Raw genomic sequence first — 21975 nt, 5'->3', positions numbered from 1 at the left:
ATTTCAAATCACACACACAAGTCAATATTTCGAATAGGCCAGTGCACGCCATAATATGAAATGCACACATTCTGGGGTTATTCATTATTAAATGTTGAACAAATTTCTTTGGAAATATGTGATAACAAGCAGACTGTTATTACCAATCTTCAGCAGATCTAAGAAGGCGTTTCTCTTGTCCAAAATGATATTGAGCAGGCTGATCTTAATGTCTCCGTGGACCAGTTGATTGTTGATGGCTGTGAATGATGATATGGCTATAGCAATTCTGTCCCTGGCATCTTGAGAGAGCTTCTCAATCAGCTTTTCGTCTGCGCCTGCGATGACAGAAATTACATGTCAGTGTTTTTATCCAAAACCACATCAATAATTACAATTCTTCTGCTTCTGCCATGAAGTCATAAACTGAGGCCTGGTTTTCTACCTTCCTAACCTAATGATTTTTTCTATTTGGTGTGTGCATGTTTTAATGATTTTTTTTCCCCCAAGGAGATACCATGCAGTTGGAAAATGTCTTTGGCGGCAGTCCAGGAGAGGAGGTGCTGAAGGACCAATTCTTCATCTTCCTGGAAATTTCCTTGACGATCCTTCGGCCAGGATTTTTGGATAATCGCTGAGATGAGTTTCCCGAACTTCCAATTTATCTTGAGCCTCTCAAACAGCCTTCCCTCAGACTTAGTCTGCAATGAGGTAAAACAGCCATAAACATTATTGTGTGTATTTTAAATAGATGCAGAGAATCTAGTATACAGTTGTTATAGTTCTTAAATATGGCTAGGACTGTTATAACCTATGCCATCAATACATGTAAATGTATTTACATGCTTTGCATAGTTCAAAAGTGAATGAGAACACTTCGTACCTGGCACAAAGATGTAACGGCCTCAAGAGCACACCTCTCAATACTAGCAGCAATGTGTGGATGGGATTCACTGAGTTCCTCTATCTTTGTGCAGTAGAATTCAATTTGATCCACAGCAGACTCCTAAAATCAGACAGACACATGAGATATGTCTAACATGTCATAGTTAAAACAAAATAGAACAGGGGTCTGCAACAGATGTATCACATACCTGTCTGTACTTGCCCTCAAAATCCATTGTGAATGTCTGTCTCCATTTTTTTGTGCAGTCTTCATCTTTGAATTGCACAGAAATGATGTTATTCCAAATCTGTAAAAGGCAATCACCAAATTAACCATTTTCCAGCTTTCTTTACCAATGAGCATCTGTATGTACATTTTGTGTTGTATTTCCAAACATAACAAAGCTGCTCACCTCAATCTCTGCTTTGGTCTCATCTCGTAACATGGATGACCAACCCTTTTTGAGCAGACTCTGTCTGAAGGACACACTGATCCAGTCTCTCATGATGACCATCGCCTGAGAGATCACCAAGTCTTTTGCATTTCGGTCTTCTCTTTCCCCTTCTGGAGTCTCCTAAATGAGAATTTTTAGTTCAGTATTTGAGAATTCTGTCTGAAATACCAACAGCTTGCCTTACAAGATTCACTTTACATACCTGTTGCTTTTTAGAGTGAATAAAGTCTGACACTGATGCAACCAGATTCATGCACGCTACAGGAATATCAGGGAAGTTCTGGGTATAGGATGCCGGTTTGACTCCTTTGCAGAGCGTCTCTAACAGTCTCACTGCTGTTGCAAGGCATTCTCTCCTATAAACCTCGGTAAAAGGACTACAATAAAACAAGAGAGAATGGTGGATTAAAAGTATATGTCATCCACAAAATGCTACCTTGAATTCATTAAGAAAACTTTGTTTTTCTTGCATGCCTCCACTGTGAACGAAGAATCCAACAAAGGCGAACATTCTTCATGAATTAACGTCATTGGGGACCACAATTTGTCAGCAGCAAAACTATATCAAAACATCCGTTTACAAACTCTCATACAACTCGTGCAATATAATCCAAGTCTCATTTATCAAGTTGTATGCTCAGTACTTCCCAAACACTACACTACACTACTATAAACGCAGTCCCCGTTTACCTCAATTCATGAAGAATGTTCGTGTTTTTTTGGATTTCTCATTAAACGTTGAGGCATGAGAGAATATTTAAGGTAACACGCAGTGAGTAACTGATGTAGAAATTACAGTTTGCCAGTGAAGTATTGATGTCGGTGAAGATTCTCAGTCATCCAGGTCATGGTAATCAAGAAACACAAGCAAGTCCAGTTGCCTACGATATAGCACTTACAATTAATATATGATAAACGCGTCTAACTCAAATTACCTGTATTTTTCTTCAATGAGGTTTTCTTGGATATGTGAGAGAATGGCAGATACTGTCTGTGAAGCAAGATTCAAGAGCATTAATTTGTTCAATGTTCTGTACTATATGCATGAAATGTATTATTTTCAACTACTGTTTCCACTTCACCTGGACATTACTGCTTGTAATATCCGCAGGAGTCTTATAAGTGAAAACTTGAAGTATGTCCAAAAGCTCAGTGTTGATGTTGATGATACACTCCATAAGTCCGTCAAGTGGCATCAAGTACGAACAGGATCGCATCAAAAGTGTATCCACGTTCATCAAGTGACTGTGGCTTTTCATCAGATTCACCAGTGCCCTGAAGAACAGAAGAGACAGAAGAACAAGTGAACATATGTAATATCCATCTAATGGAAGATCTTTGTGTAAGCTGTACTTTGGCAAAGGTAGGGGGACTCTTACTTCCTCTCTTGACTGCTCATGTATGCTGAGGCGTTCATTTCCAGGCCTTGCAAACCTGCCCAGGATAGGCCGTACTTTAAGTTTCCAAAGGACGGCATTTCAAAGGGCTTTATGTTGCCTCTGAGCAGGTGGAGGAGCGGTAGGACCAGAATCCATCGGGGCATTCCTGTTGTTTTTACAGCGTTTATCAGAGACACCAAGTGAACTGTCAGACTGCAACAAAGAAAATTTGATGAGCATCTGAAAAGAAAATGACTTATTAAAGCAAATAAAACAGTAGGTTATTCATGAGTAGCTTAGGTACCTACTTTTTAAGAATAGAGACATCTTGTGTAAAATCTGCCCAGTACTGAAGGAACTCATCTTTGTTTAGGCTGGGCAGGCACAGTGCAGTGCAGAGCCGATGGAGTTCACCTTCATTCAGTCTGATACTATGGTGTTTGCATACATAGAGCATGATAACAGCAGCTCTCATGGAATCCTGGATAAAGAGCATCTTGCCATCTCCATCTTTCACCAACTGAGGAATCACGTTTGTCAGCATGAATTCCTTTATCATCCTCCTCACCTAAGATATGAAACCAAAGAAACAGTAGTCATTAGAGATGGTGTTTCTACTGCTTCTGTGTGACGTTTACAAAGTTACAAACTTACATCCTCTTTCCCATAGTCTAAGGAGGTCCATTTCTTATGGGTGTCCTCATACACAAAAGGGTCGCCATAAATCTGAAAGAACTGGTCCAGCTGGATGAGGAAACTTTTGAAATTTGTGGCGGTCCAGGTCCTGAGAAGATCAAATATGGTCTCCAGCATCACTTTCCCTGCGATCTCTCTGCCTTGAATCAGATCCCTCCTTTGTTCAGGCCAGATCTTTTCTTTGATGCGTTTGAGCACGTTCTTGGATGGCTCGGCACAGATGATGTCATCATACTGATGCCAGTCCCCTTTTACAAAATGAAAACATAACTAATATGAGATTTCAGAATAATGATCAGAATATGGTTGCTACCATGCAGGAAGTTATGTAACTGCAAATGGCCTCAGAGATGGCTGCATTTACCTTCTTCATTGAGGAGGTGGGACTTCACAAACAAGCATCTGTTAGTCGGGTGTTGTGAAGCATCCAGCTTGTATATGAACTCATACTCATATTTGCCCTTTTTTTTGTTATAGACAATGTATTTGTACGGTATCGACACAGATACAGCTTTACTTTTGAGTGTCAGCAGACTGCCCTCCACCAGAAAGCCGTGTTCTCCAAGATCCCTGCGTGAAAAGGGAAAGAAAGTCAAATGTACATGGTGTTTAGTCAGTCAGATAGGATATTAAAGATTCAGTGTGTAGGATTTAGCAGGACATAGTGGCAGAAATGAAATATATTATAGTAAGAATGTTTTCTTTAGTGTATAATCGCCTGATAATAAGAACTGTCGAATTTTTGTTACCTTAGAATGAGCCATTTATGTCTACATAGGGAGCAGGTCCTTGTCTATAGAGATCTTCAAGTTGCATTGCCATGTTCCTACAATGGTCCCAGATGAACCAAACACTGGCTCTAGATAGAGCCATTAGTGTTTTTGTGTTGGCTACTGTAGAGTCAGAAGCCGCTCCATAACGAGAGCACCGGAAAAACACTGATATTTTTTTAACATGAAACTGCTTTATTTTAGTGTTTTTACTGGTTTAAATTACCAGGTCCGCTTGTTAAGAGGAGGAAGAGATCTCTGCAGATAATTTGGCTGCTGGTAAAAACTTCCTAAACGTGGATCTGAAGGTATCAGAGTAGATGAGCACACATTAGCAGGTGCTGGGCCAACAGCCCGTCTCCAATATACCAAAGAGCATCTGAGAAACAATGATTTGTAACGCAAAACTGCTTTATTCAGCATTTCTACCAATTTAAATCACCAGGTCCATTTGTTATGCAAAGGAGGAGACCTCTGCAGATAATACAGCTCATGGTAAAAATCCCTCGAACAAAGAACACTAACAGAATTCTAACCAGAATAAGTTTAAGGTGGTTGTAATCTGCAATCTCCACCACTAGATGCCACTAAATCCCCCTAAATCTCACACAATTTTCCTTTAATAACTCCCCAGTTTGTCAATGAACACATCAAAAGCCCCAGTCATCCCTCCATCTGCCACTAGGGGAGGCAGCTGAACCCCAAGTTGAGGATCACAGATGTGTTAAAGCCAGTTTATCAACACACAACAAGCATCATATGTGTTGTACACTGTATGTGTGTGTACAGTGATTGTGTGGAGAAAAAGTGTATGTTTAAAAATGTAAGAAAGAAAAAAAGAGAACTCAAACATTTTCTTCTTGCCCAAAGAAAGTTTGGAGAATTATCTGATTTGCCTATAGAGTAAACTACCATCTGAGCCTTAACTGGCAATTGTTTCAAGATTACGTACCTGCTCACAAACAGCTCAACTGTATCTTCCTGCCAATTCCCAATGCGGTTGCCAGCCCTGATGAAGATACGATCTTCATTTGGAGCAAACTTAAAATCCTTTGAGAGAACTGCGTGGAAGTAAATTGTGAGTCTGTCACGTGCGGCGATGGTGTTGTTCCTGGTCAACCTAAAAAGCAAAAACAAATGCATACAGATATAGCAAATATACCACATGGCTGTGATCCAAAGCAAATGTGTACAACAAACTGAGGGAGCTTCCTAACGTTTTGGGTGGTTGGCCAGCTGGGGTACTGGATTCTGCGTTATCTTTATTGCCGTCTTTACTTCCCGATTCATCATCTGATGTTTGTGCTGCGGTTGAGTCCTCCTCGCCCCCAGACTGCTGAACCTCCATGTCCCCCCCTGTCTCCACCGGGTCCACACTGGAGCCTGTGCTGTCAGCCTGTACAAGCAGCATTAACCATTATCCATTAAATATGCATCTTAATCTACTAAAAGAATAAATTCATATATCTTAGTAAGTATTACCTTTGATGATAACTGAGGGCCAAAAACCATCTTCTGTTGAGCTGGTACGGTCTGCTTCTGTTCCTGCTCCAGCTGGCTCTTTCCCTTCTGTTTGCTTTGTCCTTTCTGTTTTACATTTGTCTCCATTTTGGCATTCTGGTCCGACGCAGGTTGTTTGGCCGTGTCTTTCTTGTTGCTTTCTTCTGCTTTCCTCTCCTGGTCCCCAGTGGAGCCTTTGCTGTCAGCCTGCACAAGCAGCATTAAACATGCATCTTAACAATGAAACTGAGCTTGCGTGCTTTCTCCACTAAAAGAAGAAAGTGCAGGCTTCTGTCAGAACTTTTCGGACATTTTAGTCAGTATTACCTTTGATGATTTTTGAGGGCTAGCTGCTGCAGGCTGCTTCTGTTTCTGCTCCTGCTGGCTCTTTCCTTTCTGTTTGCTTTGTTCCTTCTGTTTTACATTTGTCTCCGTGTTGGCATTCTGGTCCAGCGCGGGTTGTTTGGCCGTGTCTTTCTTGTTGCTTTCTCCTGCTTTCCTCTCCTGGTCCCCAGTGGAGCCTTTGCTGTCAGCCTGCACAAGCAGCATTAACCATACATGTTAAATATACACGTTAAACTTGTGAAAATTAACAGATGTACTTTCTTTACTAAAAGAATAAAGTACAGGCGCCTGTTAAAACTGTTTATACATTTTAGTTTGTGTTACCTTTGATGATTTTTGAGGGCTAGCTGCTGCCGTCTGCTTCTGTTTCTGCTCCTGCTGGCTCTTCCCCTTCTGTTTGCTTTGTTCCGTCTGTTTCACACTTGTCTCCATGTTGGCATTCTGGTCCAATGAAGGCTGTTGTGCCGTGTCTTTCTTGTTCTTTACGTTTTTCGTGTCAGTCTTTTGATCTTTAGGGTTAATGGGATTTGTCCCTTTGCCTGAACCTGCCTGAGAAGTCGTACTCGTGCCGTCCTCTGAGATGGGAGTCGGAGTGTCAGCTGTCTCGATTGTCTGATCCTGAGTTGATTTTGGTGTATTGCTTTCTCCCTCACCCAGGTCACCTGGAGCTTCCTCAGACTGCATCACAGTCGCTGCTTCTTCTGTGGCAGCAGCCTTTTCACTCTGAACAACTTGTGCGTCTTCAGGTGGCGCAGCAGGAATGTTAGCGGCTACAGAACCAGGCTGGTTCTCTAGTGAGGAGGGCCTGTCTTGGAGTGAATCTGGTGCATCATCCATGGCATTACCTGAGCTTTCACTGTCAGAGGAGTCTTTTCCATCCTGCGTCTTCTTCCCCTGGTTGTCTCCGAGGGAGAGAAAGGACAGCTCTTGGTCTGCTGACAAGTTGCCGTCTTTCTTCTTTTTGTTCCTGTTCCTCTTTTTTTTCTATTAAAGCCAGAAGGAAGAAGATACGTTTTACAAATCCTGCTGTACTTTTAAATGAAACCATGTCATAGTCTAAATACAGAAAGGTGAAAAGGTCATTCTGCTTATGGTTTACTGTGTGCGCCGGTTTTTCTATGTCAGTGAAGTTGGGCTTGGTGGATCTTGCCCGAGTTTCCAAATTTGAATTCCTACTTTCATACACGTTCAATTGCAATTTTCGCGTTGGAGGTTGTTTTTTCCGAGTACAATGAACTGCAGGATTAAGCTTTTCTGCCCAGACGCCAGTGTGCTGCTGGTCCCTTCACCAAGCTGACTGTTATTTCTGTTGCATTGTTACCTTTTGTTTTACACTTACAGCATGCCCCTCACATTAAGCAACGCACGTCATTGTATTTATCACGGTTATCCTTATTTGTAACTCACTTTGATAAATTTCTGTTTATCATTGCTAAGTTTGGTGTGCATCGCCCTCCTTTGTTGCAGCCCATGAGCTGATTGTAGCAATACGAAATTATAGAAAAGACTGGATAGCATTTGGACATAACTCTTGCATAACATTTGCTTGAGAGTAATAAAGTCACTGTACACCAAAAGCAGCTGCACTTAGACTCATATATAGAGACAGAAAATTGAAAAGCGAGGCCACACACTGACAGCTACACTAACCTTTTTCCTTAGGTTGCTGGTGGTCTCATCGTTCGGTCGTTTGGTGGATTTATTGGGGTCTGTGCCGTCCGCAGGTGGGTCGTTTTCCTGTGACACTGATTTCTCAGATGCACTTTCCGAGTCTGCTACTAAGGATTTAGGCTGATCTCCAGTGTCTGGAATAAAGACGTGGTGTACAAATCAGACTGCACCCAAAGACAAAGCATTCGTACTTCACAGCATTTTGTCACACCTGCCTGCACTTGGTAGTGTTTGTTCAACCAAATAAACCTTTCTATTTTCATCCCTTTACGGGTCATTGTGACTGATAATAACAATAGTAATATTGATAATAATTGTGTAATATCACATACTGTGATAGCGTGATATTTTCTGAGACAGTTATCATACTGTGAAAATTTCATACCACTACAACCCTAGTCACATGGCTCAAGTCTGCATTTTCCCCATTAGCCCTTTATAGATCACAATATTGACCTTGTTCTCAAATGTAATCTTGCCGCTTGTGTAACTACAACCTGTCCTGCTGTCTGCGAACATGTGGACAGATGATGCAGAGATGCTGCCATCTTGAGGTACAGTAAGAGAATAACATGAACATCTGGCTGCAAACTTGTTTCATTTTTTATGTTAAGCACAAGCAGTTAATGGCATTGATAGGGTAGTCCTCTGTTGCTGTGGTGCCCAACCAGGGGTCTGAGGACACTCAGGGGTCCTTGAAGGAGTTCCAGGGGATTCCCAAAAAATGAGGAGTACCCACTGTGAGTAGGAGTGATACCAGTGACTCTGTTGGTAAGTTTCACTTCCTCCACAGTTAATACCTCAAATCAACTGTAGAATTCTGGTCTTAATCAGATCTAACAGCCAAAACCTTTTCAGGTGCAGGTCCCTGAAATGAAACCTTATTAATTTAGGGGTCCTTGACACACACACACACACACACACACAAAAAGGTTGAGAACCACTGTTCATCAACGCACAGTACACCCCAGATGTCTCACAAATTATATTCTGATAGCTGTATCAAAAACAACATTCTTTTATACACTGTGTGAACATCATTCATGAAACCCTGTATGCAAATATGTAATATTAAACCACATCTCTACTCACCCTGTGTGTTTGCAGGTTGGACACACAGCCTGTGGCCACACTTGCTGCAGAAATTGGCATCATTCTCCAAAATGTCACGGCCACAACCAGGACACTTCATCTTCACACTTCAGTTATCTCTGCAGAGAAAGAAAGAAACAAGGCTGAACTGCAGTGTGCCTTGAGGTCCCACCCTGAGGAAGATTCCTTTCACTTTCAATTTCCCCTCTCATGAGGCCTCATATGACAGTTTTCAGCTGTGCATAACAACCGCCCGCAACAAAGCTGTTTCTATCACCGACATGGACTTTGAGCAGTGTTGCCCAACACACTGACCAATAAACACTTAGTAAGGCTGAGTGATTGACATAGGAATAACCATGCAGCAGTGGAGCACTGCACACCCACTTCAGTCCCGCTAACTCACAGCCAATAACCAAGTCACTGCAGCCAAAGAGGTGGAAAAACTAAGAGGTCTCACTGAGCACTATAATACACTGAGTTCCTCAAAGAATATTGCACTAGCCTGAGGCTTTAAACTACTTAAAAGAAGAGCTCTTATGTAGAAAAAATAAACTTGCCTATTTATAGAATATTTAAGACATGTGGCGGCACCAAATAATTACCTTTCCAAGGGTGCAAAGGACAGATAGGCTCGGCAGGATGCCCTCTTATCTTTACTACTTTTCTATTTGGTGGACACGCCTAAGTTTGCAGCTACTAGTAAAAGCTGATCATACATTCAATTCCTTTTTTATTGTCATGGGAAATAAATACAACAAAATCCAATGCACAGACTAAAACAGAACTCATCATAAAAGTAATAAATAGACAATAAAGGAGGGGATAGGGTATCATTCATTCACACTCTGAACACACCTACACTGCACACACACATACACACACACACAAGCAGTGCCAACACATGCAGTGAACATAAAATATGAGTTACAATTCTGAGCTGCAGAGTTATTTATATATGTGATTGGTTTTGATGTTATAGCATGACGTGTCTTAATATGATCACTGCTTATTAAAAATCATTTGTGAAAACAAGGAAAGGGGATTCAGTTAAACACTGCTGTGCTCCCTTTTTCACTGAAACACTCTGGCTTTCTGGCTACACCCTGAGGCAATAAATAGCTCGAGCATTTAAACCCATAGCGGTGTTTGAGTGTGATTAAGTTTGTTTGTTTGTTTATTTGTTTGTTTGCACTTTGTCCAAAAGTGTTTTTGTGAATCTGTTTTGTCATGCCTAACAGAGCCAGTGAAAAAAATCAGTCACATTTCATTCTGTGCATACTTAAATACTTCCCATCTTTCTTTTGCACTTAGAATCACACTTTTTATGTGTGTGTGTAAACATATTTTCAGGTCTATGTTACTGTGTTATTATTGATATGCAGGGAAAATGCACAAAAAAAGCAGGAAATAGGCTTGTCAGTGTACTTAATTATACAGTCGTCTGTGCTATTTTAAATCTGGAATACTTGTAACACAGCACTGTAAAAGAAGTATAATGTAAATCACTTCTGATCTGTGGTAAAATTAGAATAACATGGAAAAAGTGCAGACTGGGAAGTGGGTCGACGTTTTTCATGTACCGAGTGATTCCTCTTGCTGGTGAAAAGATCTTTGGCTCCACAGGTCAGCCAATCACATGCTTCCTTAGGAAATGACGTCACTACCTGTTTATATACCATCATTTAACCCTCACAACAGCTAAACTGAGAATACCGCCTAAATAAACACACAGCAGCCATTATTACTGTTGTATAGCAACACATTTAACACTGTAGTTACAGCTCTTACTAAATAAATGTCCTCGCTACGTTTTAGCAGCGCGTTAGCTAACTAGCTAAACTCGCTCGCTCTGCGTAACAGTGACGTTAGCTAGCATGAGCATTAGCTGCGTCTGTCTGCTCTCTGGCACACTTTCCAGAAAACCAATAAACTGTGCAGGTGCAATGACAGGTGTCACCCAAAGAACATGGCGTTTAAACCCAGTTTGAGTCAGACTTACTCGGAGGTGTCCCGTGACAGCGAGGTCAGATAGCTCCTCCAGCTAATAGGATTAGTTTATTGCTAATTTTGTCATAACGTAAAGTCTGACGTTGTCGCCTCCATATCTACAAAGCAAACATGTTAGCAGTCCTACCTGAGCTGGCGGTGTCGCGAGCTGTTCGTGTGTGGTGCGTAAAGGAAAAGCGCACAGGTCATGTCTGCTGGACCTGTCGCTGTACCGGCTGTGTGGAGCCGATGTGTTTGCGTTTCCGCATGTCTTCTAAAGTTTCGTTTTGTCAGAAATGGGCGTCAACTAATAAAGTTCACTTTCTGCATGAGTCATATCCATATTTTTATTTTACTACGCTGGGCAAGACAGGGCAAGGTCTCATGCGCAGGTGTGGGGAGTGACTAATCAGGATTCTCATTAGGCTACTGTAACCAAGTGGTTAATAAGAACCTCTTCTAATAACACCCTCACCCAGGGGTGTCAAACATATGCCCCGAGGGCCACAACAGGCCCCCCAAATGGTCCAATCCGGCCCATTAGATGACTTTACAGGCTTTTCCTCCCTGACCACAATACCGCCCTCTGAAATAACAATGACTACTTCCTGTGGTCATATTTTAAGATATTGAATATTGTGAAACATATTGTCAGGCCTCTGATCAGGATGCCTCCTGGGCGCCTCCCATTGGAGGTGTTTTAGGCACATCCTGTTTTTTTAGAAGGCCCCGGGGCAGACCCAGAACAAGCTGGAGGGACTATATCTCATCTGACTTGGGGATGGCTCGGGGTCCCCCAGGAAGAGCTGGAAAGCGTTGCTGGGGAGAGGGACGTCTGGGGTGCTTTGCTCAGCCTGCTGCCCCCGTGACCCGGCCCTGGATAATTGGATGAAAATGGATGGATGATGGATGGATAGTGTTGGCCAGCAGCTTCAGTACAAAAGAAGCTGTATCAGACTTTGCACATCATTTAGCATGGGCTGTTCATCATTTGTTTTGTAAATGGATGAACGTTTTCACAATCTTTGCACTAACTTTCTGCCCCATGGCTTGTGTGTCGGTGCATTTGTCCATACATAATAACTATTGTGTTTTATCTATGTGTCCTTTCGATTGCTGCTCTGCATGTCTGAATGTGGTGCTAATCTGTGTGTTGGTGCTTCACGTTGCTTGCATGTCTGTTTGCTAACATGCCATTTGTTGTTGTTGTGTTATTGTATTGTACTGATGCTCTGCTGTTGCTTGTTGCTTTGCATGCTGCTGTCTTCATGCTGTCTTTGTCCTGTGAACTTTATCCTGTTATTGGTTTCAAAACATCTCACCAAAGGACTGCAGTTGAAATTTAGCCAGCTGGCTAACACTGACACATTTACAGAAATGCTGATTAATGTGCGTTGTCCTTATAAATAAAATAAAGTAAATACACTAAAAAGAGTTATTGATATTTATAGGTTATTATGTAGTGGTTTTACTGGTGCTGGCCCACTTGAGATCAAACTGGGCTGTATGTGGCCCCTGAACTAAAATGAGTTTGACACCCACTCTAATCAATATTTTTGATTTAGGCTGTGATACAGTGACATTTAAGTGCTTTATAAGGCAAGAACAGAGTAGCTATCTGTCATGGCACAATCCACAAGGCAACATTTGCTTTCTCACTATGAATTGTCACCACTGAAAAGTGTGATGGGCGAATACACAGGGAGTCATGACCGAGTGATTTAGTTACACATTTATACAATGTGGGATTTCCCTTTTGTCTTTTTATTGTTTTATAAAGAAATGTGTCTTAAAGCACTAAAGTTAAGTTTCCAAATGTGTATGCGCACCCCTTAGGGAGCACTGTCACACAGCTTGATGACCTGTGGCATAAAAAGCACATCACTGTTTTAATGCGAGGAGGAAGTGGGTATATTCTCTTATATCTTCCAGTGGTGTTTAGGCTGATAAGTGGGTATACTGTAAAAACCCAGAAAAAATGGTGGGTAAACCCTCCACTACACCACTGGTTGGCTCTCTTTGTGTTAAACAAGGGTCGTCAGTAGTCTACAATAGGCTAAGTACATTTTTTTACATAACCATGCATGCAGAAATTAACTTAAAGTCTATTAGCTGCAGCCACTGGTCACATTTAAATGATCACAACACATTCAGGCCCTCAAAGAAATACAGCTTGTGGATGTATTTTACTTTCATTTTCACTCTGAGTAAGGACACACACAGCAGATCGTTAGAAATATAGTTGCAGCCTACTGGAAACCCCCTTCATGATGTGCTTCAGTGTGGACATTTTACCGTTTGTTTCATTGTCATTTTAAAGCTACACATGGATTCAGGCTGAGCAATGAGTGAAAGCAGAGGACAAAGATTACATTTGCGTAACACTGTCTCAAGGTAATCTGTAATAGAAACTAATGTACGAGCAACAGATCCACTATCCTGTTTCAATTCTCAGTAAAGTGAAACATGCTCAACCTGCAGATGTTTACAGTTACACTCAGCATGCTGTGATGCCTGTGGGATTGACCTTTTATCCAGTTATGAGCTGCTCCTCTCCACAGCTCTCACATGACACCCACTTCTCCACTGAGGAGTGTTGTGTTCTGCATCGTGCAGTTGGAGTAACGGGGGCTCGATATGAACTTGTCTCAGGATGCTGTACTCTTAAATTGTCAACAGAGGGCAGACAAATCTGGAAGCTTGGGTAAGAATGTGCCATGGAGTGCAGGGACCATGCAAGTTTTCACATTAACCACACATTTGTAGCAAGACTTCCACATCTCTAAAACATCAGTCACCTAAGTTATCCTGCTGAAACACCAATCGTGAGGGTTTCGGGTTCTTTTTGTGCAAGTATGTTACCATGGTAACCTGGACTGCACTCCCAGATCAGGGGTGTGTTACATTCAGGCTGTCAGATCCACAGGTATTCAAACTAGTCACATGCAACCTGTATAAACAATAGGTTTAGAGAGTCCTGCGAGTAAGAGGAGATGTTCGGAGGATATTGTATCAGACACAAGAAGCATGTCAAGGCTATTTTATGGCCGCTTACATTCACTGGCAGGTAGCTTATATAGGATGACAGAGGAGACACCTGCACACCAACTGGGCTGGACAGCCACGAAAATGTCCACAGGCTGAGATCAATGCCAAAATAGTCAATTTATTTAAGACATCCGTTCACAAAAAGAAGAGTGCTCAAAGTGCAAATAATAAAAAGTGACTAAAAACAGCAGCAAACGTTTCAGTCCTCATCTCGTCTATCATCAGTGCTACCATCAGTGCTGTCATCAGGGCGCCGTTTCACAGCAGCCCTCAGACTGCAGGTAGCTTATAGACATTAAATGAGCAGGGCATCAATAAGCAGTCTCTGTGGATCCCCCACCCTGCCATGCACCTTTTTTCCTACTTTCTTTCCTTCTTTCCTCCTTTCTTTCTCTCTGTCCCTCTTTCTTTCTCTCTCTCTTTCTCTCTTTCCCTCTCTCTCTCTCTTTCCTTCTTTCTCTCTCTCTCCTTCCTTCCTTCTTTCTCTTTCTCTCCTTCCTTCCTTCTTTCTTTCTCTCCTTCCTTCCTTCTTTCTCTCCTTCCTTCCTTATTTCTCTCTTTCCTCCATTCCTCCTTTCTTTCTCTCTTTATTCCTTTCTTTCTCTCCCTTCCTTCCTTCCTTCCTTCTTTCTCTCCCTTCCTTCCTTCCTTCCTTCCTTCCTTCTTTCTCTTCCTTCCTTCCTTCCTTCCTTCCTTCAGGCTACATCCAAGCTCCAGCTGACACTCACTCAGCTCTGGTTGAGTTTAGAGCTGAATCCTAGAGCAGGGGTGGACTAAACCATTTTATCCTTTAAGGGGGTGGGAGGGGCCTTAGAGAGCTTCCACATATTTTTTATTACAAAGTTCAGTCTTTCAACCTATGTATATATAGAGCCAGTTTTAATTTAATTGTGGCATTAATCATTTAGAAATAAAATAGTAATGATAATACTAACTTAATTTGTATAGCAGCTTTAAAAACAGTTTCCAAAGTGCTTTGACAAACGAAGCAAAAGCAGACACGGGATACTGAGAAGGCAATTTAGCAACAGAAAGCCAAACTGTCCTACTAAATATAATCGAGACAAAACTAGGGAAGAGTTAAGATAAAGGTAAAACAAGAGGACAAAAAAATGCAAGATGCAAAATATCCATATAAATAAATATAAAGACCAGAAACAACATTAAGCAATAAAACAACAAAATAAACAGGAAATAAAACAAATAACACATAAATAAAATGAAATAAGAAGATGACATCACATTAAAGCAAGTCTATAAAAATGGGTTTTAAGAAGTGATTTGAAAGAAGTCACTGATTCTGTGAGCCAATTAAAACATTGCAAACAAAACCAAACGTTTCATCCCAGGCTTTTCAAGGGCCCCTTTCCCATTCTCTCCCCCACACTATGTCAAAGAGGAATGAGTGTCACATCCACAGAGAGCAACATGACCGAACCTTAATGAGTCATGAGCTGACTTGTTTCACATTCACTTTGAGTGCAGTTTTCCCACAAATTTTTACTGTTTTGGGTGCCATTCCCCTCCTGTAACACTGAGGGAAGAGCAGAGACAACAAAGCATCATGTGACAATGTGTCAGTGGGGTCTCTTGACTCACAGGCGCTCCTCTACACTAATTCAGACACAAAAAGAGAATTAAGTGACACCCTAAACACTAAAAACATTTATTGAATTCCCAATGTACAGCTTACAGAATCATTGCAAACATGAAAATGAGTCATTTAAAAACACAAATTCCCAGCATGTCTTTCACCAGATTACCTTTACCGACATAATCTAACAGGTTACTATTAAAGAGTTGAGGCTGGAGTTAATTTGTTAACACTAAAATATACCTTAAAGTACACGTAACACAAAGACAATACACAAAACACACACGTACAGGAGATGTTTGCAATAATATCGACATACTTATTCACACTTCACATCTTTTCATGTCCATATTCATCAATAATTAATACATCTGCAATGGTGATGTTGCCTTCTAGGATACTAGATCAGCATATTATCATTTATAATCTACTGAAAAATTCACAAGAGATGTACAACAAAACAATACTACTAATTCCACTGAAGGAAAAAAAAGGGGGCGATTGTTCATTAAACCTGTCCATTTCTAACTGTAGTCTTGCTGTGATTTTTTTTACATATTAAAGACACTTTTTACCCTCTCTCTCTATAGGTTTTCTCGGGGGGGGCTGGAGTTTTAGACAGGAGGCTGTTATAAGTTGGTCGATGAAAAATGAAAAAAGGAAATAAAGCATTTGCACTGTCTTGAGACAGCCATTATTGATGAAATGTTTGAGTGCTCGCAGACCTTCACCTGTACACTGTGCTGTAGATCACACCTTTGTCATCATCAAGAGAGTCCGCCTGCTGTAGTACATGTGCCTCTGATGCAACATGAATTATTATTGAAAAATAGGTGAAATATTAAAAAACTATCTCACATGTTTGACTTTCTCCAGTCTGACACAATTTAGTCTCAAGTCAGCAGTTGCGTATATGAGTGCTCCTTCACACTGATTTCGAAAACAGGCCAGTTGATGTAGTCTGTGTTCTGAATATAATAAATGGTGAATTAGTGTAGAACAATATCCATCTATTACATTCAGTTCTACCTTTCTTTCTCTACTGTAAACTACTCCATGCACTTTTTACTCACACAACAAAAACAGCCTCGTCATGTGGGTTTAACTTGCTCATAATACTCTGCTCTACATGTCGACCACCTCAGTGCTGCCAACAGCTAAATACGGTATACATACAGTATACAGTATAGATATGTCAGCTGAAATTCACCTTCAGTGAGCACAGTAGAGCCATAATAAGCTTTAAATAGTCGATATAATGAATGTGCCACCTACAAGCCCTCTTCATAGTCAGCCTCTAGGGCTTTGTCCTTCATTTTCTCAAGTCTGAAACACGAACAGACTATTAAACATCATCATGTGATTGCTGTATGAGAGATATAAAAGTGATATGATGTAAATGTAGCTTCTCTTACGATGGCAAAAACAGTTGTCACAATCAGAGGACGGCAACAGTTGCAATGATAAACCCACGTCTGCTAAATGCTGTCGAATATTCTGTGTGATAACAAACTTGCTAGCTTGTTAGCTTTGCGAGAGCACAAGAATGAAGTGCTCAAGTTAAAGTCAAAATATGTTACACGACATAATCTACTCATTTAAAAATGACAGTTTCAATTAATGACCCTTAAACAGTGAAAATGATTTTTTTTTTTTTTTTCAAATTTAAGTTTTCAAGCAGGGGCTCAGATTTTGTCTCAGCATGGGGGACATCTAAAGCAGGGGGTTTGGGACAGCCTCGAGGCCCTGATTGCAAAAGCTCTGCCCCCTTTGGTCTTCAGTCTGGACTCTGGGACAAGCAGAAGACCTCTGGCACACAGAGTTTCATAAAGGACTAACAGGTCTGAAATGTAATTTGGAGCCAGGCCATGAAGAGTTTTGGTTTTGGTTAAAAACCTTGCAGCTGAGTTCTGAACAATTCGAAGTCGTTGCAAGGTTTTTTGATTAAGACGGGAATAAAGGCTGTTGCAATAATCAAAACATGAAGAGATAAAAGCATGTACGACAGTTTCTGTATCTCTGAAAGTTAAAATAGTTCTTCTTATAGCAGGTTTTCTGAGGTGATAAAAACATGATTGGACAAGCTTAGTGACATGTTGTTCAAAACATAAATTATTATCAAACATGACACTAAGATTTCTTGCAACAGGCTTTATGTGTTGTGACAGGTGACCAGTAGATGGCAGTATTTGTTTCGTGATATGATGTGACCCATTTACAAGGATTTCTGTTTTCTTAGAACTGAGCTGAAGAAAATTTAAAGACACCCAATTTTTGATATCATAAAGACAGTCCTGTGGAGAACTCAGCATGCTGAGGTCAGTGGGTTTAACAGGGAGGTACAGCTGAGTGTCATCTGCATAACAGTGGAGAGAAACACCATGTGGAAGGATGGCATCACCCAAGGGGAGCATGTAGGCTATGAGAACAAGACTGGACCATGGACTGACCCTTGAGTCTTGACCCTTTGAATCTTTATGTATCAATTCATGGTGGATATGTCCTCTAAAACAAAAGTCTAGTGTATTCAGAGACACCACGCTGCAGGTTTAATTTTCATTATATAAATAATAAAGATTTCCCTGTCATTCTGTAAAGTGTTGACCTTGTGTCCAATACTCACATTCAACATCAATATTTTTACGACTCCTGAAGTTGTGTCTGTGTGTGTTTCTAGAGAACAGGTGCAGTTTCCAGAGCTTGTGTAGGACTTGTTGCTTAAATAAAGTACAGATCCTTTAGTCATGGGTTCTTCATTCTTAAACCAGAGAAAGCAGATGAAAGGTTACCGCCATCACATCTGTTTAAGCAGGTCAGATTCACAGCCATCAGGTTCCCATCAGGTTTAGTCAACAAAATGTTCATATCTAAGAGAGCAAAGTTCTGCTTGAATTTACCAACTTCTTTTCTCTTCTAGGTCTACTGAGCAAAGCTTCCTGTATGAAAAAGTTTTGGATTGTCTTGTAAAGCTTCACAAACTCTGAAATCAGGTCAGTCTCACCACAGACTCAATGTACGGCTTCAATCTGAACCTGAGTGGTAGGTATATGAAACCAGGCCCTGCGTAGAGGAAATATGTCACACGATAATGATGTTGCTTTCTTGTTAGCAAAGCACTGTCACAGGTACTTTGATATTAAGCAGTACAAACAAAGTGTTGCTGCACTAATGACTGCACTAAATTGTTTGTTTTGTTAATTTCCCATGTTTACGTTTGGTAACTTAGAGCTTAAAACCAAATTGTAATATCTGTGTACATCTACATCACAAGACATTAGCTATGTCCACCACTTTTACACATTTAAGTCTTTAGGAAAACTCCTGCATATGTGAAAAAAAGTTATATGAAGCGTTTTTTTGGCTCCAGAAGAAGCTGAACAAAGTCTGATAAACTGCCTAAAGTGATGATTCAGTCAGCGTTAGCAAAGTGGTGAAGGAATGAGTCCTAAAATGCAGAACTGACTGAGCATTTTTGCACCTCTGGCTTTATTGTCATGAAGTCAGTGGGTTTTTAATTAAGCAATATCACACAAGAGGGAGTGCTGTTGTACTATATATCAGCATGGCTGTGATTTGGTCATAGAGTGGTGTAGTGGTAGTTGATGAGGTGGGTGTACTACCAGCAGTGGTCGAATTGAGGGGGGGTGAGGGGGGATGCCATCCCCTTTGTTAGAAAATTGACCAAAAAGCATCCCCCTTGTTAATCTAGAATCTTTGTGTGCAGGCACGGACGTATTTTGAGGGGGGGAGCACAGGGAACACGTCCCCCGCACTTCCCGTATTTGTGCCCTCTGTCACCTGCACTTTTTATAGCTGTTACAACCGTTCAATTCGTTTTTAACATGTGATAACGTGTTTTAAACCCACTCCTCCTTAATTTCTGCGCAGAACTTCTGCTCACTATTGCTTTGCACATATTTTTTTAATCTTTATTGCTACAATAGAAAGAGCAGGGTCAGGGAGGAGACAGTGGACCAGAGACCAGCAAGGATGATGATGACATGCAGGATCGTCACAGGTGAGGAGAGATTATAACTGGCTGAGAGAAAATATCTATAGCATAAAAGTGACCAAGTGTGTGATTAATTTCCACAGCTATGTCACCACTACTATTCTTAATTCTATTATAAATTTTGCTTTGCACATTTATTATCTATATTATTGCAATAGATAGAAGAGGGACAGGGAGAAACCAGGCAGGTATCAGGACAGGGACCTGACAGCAACACAAATTATCAGCCCAAGGCTTCACAGGTAAGGAGAAATTATAACTGGTGAAGGAAATGTCTATAGGATAAGAGTGACTCTAAGATTAATTTTCACAGCTATTTCAGAACTACTCTTATTTATACTCTAAAATGTTTTTGTCTGTATTGCAATAGCAATACTACTGCATTATTTGTCTTTGTAAAGGCAGCAGGTATAGGTCATGCCATTTTTCTTTATCTTGATTAATTTTGCACATCTGTGCTGTCATATTTGATCATGTGTGCACGCAAAAAAATCAAAGCTACATTGCATCCCCCTCGTTAAAAATGAACAATTCCACCACTGACTACCAGGTAAATGTGCAGGTTATTGAGGAAAAAGTTGGTTCACTCTCCCATATATTCCACTGGCTTTCTGGCTGATAAGTGGGTACATTGTAACCAGCCAGAAAAAGAGATGGGTATACCCCGTATACCTGTGTGTACCCTCCAAACCACTGTCCATGATTAACACAAGCTTAAGATATTTTCACATTTTGTTCCACAATACAAAGTAGCCTACATCAGTAAATTCCCCACCACTGAATTCTTAAAAATGGGGGCTGATGTCAAGTTGGTAAATGAGAGTGCAGAACGTCATTACACCAAACACAGCTTTACAGTCTTGTTGTGGCGATGCCGAAGTCATGCAACCGTACTGTAGTTTGTTTATTGCCTAACGTTAATTCTGGTAATTGTATTTATGCTTCAAAAATCATAAAAGTAGGGTTTACTTGTGAAGATTATCACACTGAATATAACATGTAAGTATCATGAACTTTTGTTTGCCACAGAGTTGATTTCTACAATAATCCAAAATGGAAAAATCCCATTGGCTTTTTGTTGAAGCAACATTGGCAACGCTAACTTCCTAGTCAGCCCACCAAAAAAAACGTCATCCTTGCAGCACTCTGTTGAGGCTGAAGAATGCGTAGTGTAGAATCTTATGTGAAGTACAATCTAAACAAAAGACAAAGATCCCTATGTGCACAGCTGCACTCGGCAACGTTACCATTAGCCTTAGAGACTGGAGGAGGACAGAATTTGTTTGTTGTGTAATTTAGGTGAAGAGAATGAGGTTCATTTCTTGTTTTGCTGTCCTGTATATGAAGACACACGGAATGTACTTTTCAGTAAAGTGACCTCTATTTATGTTGATTTGTTTTGGCTGGATGATCATGAAAAAAAATTGTTTTGTCTAAGAAAGGGAACCTTTTTTGTGGAGTTTTTCTTGCCAGCACCAGGATAGAAGGCAGAGTATTCCGTTTCTAGACTGGAGTGTAAAAATAGCATGTACTTTAGATTGTTACTGCAACATCATTGTAAAGGTGTCTTGTAAACCCATGAGGGTTGGGCACATGCAAGTGATCAATTAATCAATTAACCAATCAATCAATACAAGTTTAAACATGAGAGAATTCTGGTGTTGTGGAGTTAGGAAGAAGTGAGTTTACCAGCCCTCTGTAGCCTGTTCCTCATCTCTGCTGGAGGCTAGCAGCTCCATGCTATAGCGTGCTAGAGGCTACCTTTATCTACAATAACAAACCCAAATTTCCAATTAAACTGTCAGTGGTCAAGTTGCATTGTGGGTAATGTAGGTGCAAGGTTTTAAAACAGATGAAGAATGCGTGGGAAAAATAAAAAAAAAAACATCTTTGATTCTGCTGAACTGATTTTGCTCCTTTTTTAAATACTGTCCATCATGAAACCGACAATGTTATAGGAGTGTGACACTAAAGCAGTGCAGTTTTCTTTCAGTTATCTAAAGGATTACTACAAACAAGTGAAGTCACCTCATTTTCTTGGTGAAGAATACTTGCCGAAGAATACTTAAGGGTTTAAACATTATGCAGTGAAGACTTAGATGCATCACTCTGTGTATTACTGTATGCAGTGAGCAGACCTGGTATCTCGTGCATCAATTAAAAGAAATACCACTAAACCGCTGCAAGCAAATATGTTTTACCGTTTCCCTGAACAATGTTTCTGTTATGCTCTCATTTGTCCAATATAACACTTAGTTTCTCACCTAATTATTTCTTTCACATATTTCCAGTTTTTACAACCTGTGTAACTTATTGTAGTTGTCAGTATGTTTACAGCTGGGAACACAATTTTAGACTCTTGAGAAGCTCAGGAACTAAAGACTACAGACATTAAATGAACATTCAGTGCCAAAAGCACAAAAAAGAAGTTTATGTGATTTATAAAACACTCAGCACCAGTAGGCAACTTAACAGCTCGTGTGAGCGTGCACACCCAGAGGCATGGTGAAAGAATTACAACAAAATGCAGTAAAGACAAATCATTTTTTCCCCTTTGATG

General features: G+C 40.6%; 1 protein-coding gene across 4 annotated transcripts in view; it reads right to left on the bottom strand.

The window, feature by feature from the left end:
• Positions 1-11044, bottom strand: part of rnf213a (ring finger protein 213a) — a 35022-nt gene extending 23978 nt beyond the window's left edge. For 2 of the 4 annotated variants that reach the window (XM_050069699.1, XM_050069701.1), the window contains exons 1-20: positions 10910-11044; positions 8773-8891; positions 7660-7814; positions 6334-6993; positions 5992-6198; positions 5647-5871; positions 5382-5560; positions 5117-5284; positions 3759-3964; positions 3353-3642; positions 3007-3266; positions 2699-2911; positions 2402-2594; positions 2255-2310; positions 1522-1696; positions 1278-1439; positions 1074-1172; positions 863-985; positions 497-680; positions 144-317 (exon numbers count right to left, since the gene is read on the bottom strand). In XM_050069699.1, the coding sequence (XP_049925656.1) occupies positions 144-317; positions 497-680; positions 863-985; positions 1074-1172; positions 1278-1439; positions 1522-1696; positions 2255-2310; positions 2402-2594; positions 2699-2911; positions 3007-3266; positions 3353-3642; positions 3759-3964; positions 5117-5284; positions 5382-5560; positions 5647-5871; positions 5992-6198; positions 6334-6993; positions 7660-7814; positions 8773-8872 (3829 nt within the window). In that variant the 5' untranslated portion in view covers positions 8873-8891; positions 10910-11044. Of the gene's footprint in view, positions 1-143; positions 318-496; positions 681-862; positions 986-1073; positions 1173-1277; positions 1440-1521; positions 1697-2254; positions 2311-2401; positions 2595-2698; positions 2912-3006; positions 3267-3352; positions 3643-3758; positions 3965-5116; positions 5285-5381; positions 5561-5646; positions 5872-5991; positions 6199-6333; positions 6994-7659; positions 7815-8772; positions 8892-10774 lie in introns of all 4 variants that reach the window. The other 2 variants (XM_050069700.1, XM_050069702.1) reach the window with 2 other exon arrangements.
• Positions 11045-21975: the final 10931 nt, after the last annotated feature.

The sequence above is a fragment of the Epinephelus moara genome, chromosome 18 (genome assembly GCF_006386435.1).
Source record: "Epinephelus moara isolate mb chromosome 18, YSFRI_EMoa_1.0, whole genome shotgun sequence".
Classification (NCBI taxonomy): Eukaryota; Metazoa; Chordata; class Actinopteri; order Perciformes; family Serranidae; genus Epinephelus; species Epinephelus moara.
This window is presented reverse-complemented; position numbering and strand designations above follow the sequence as displayed.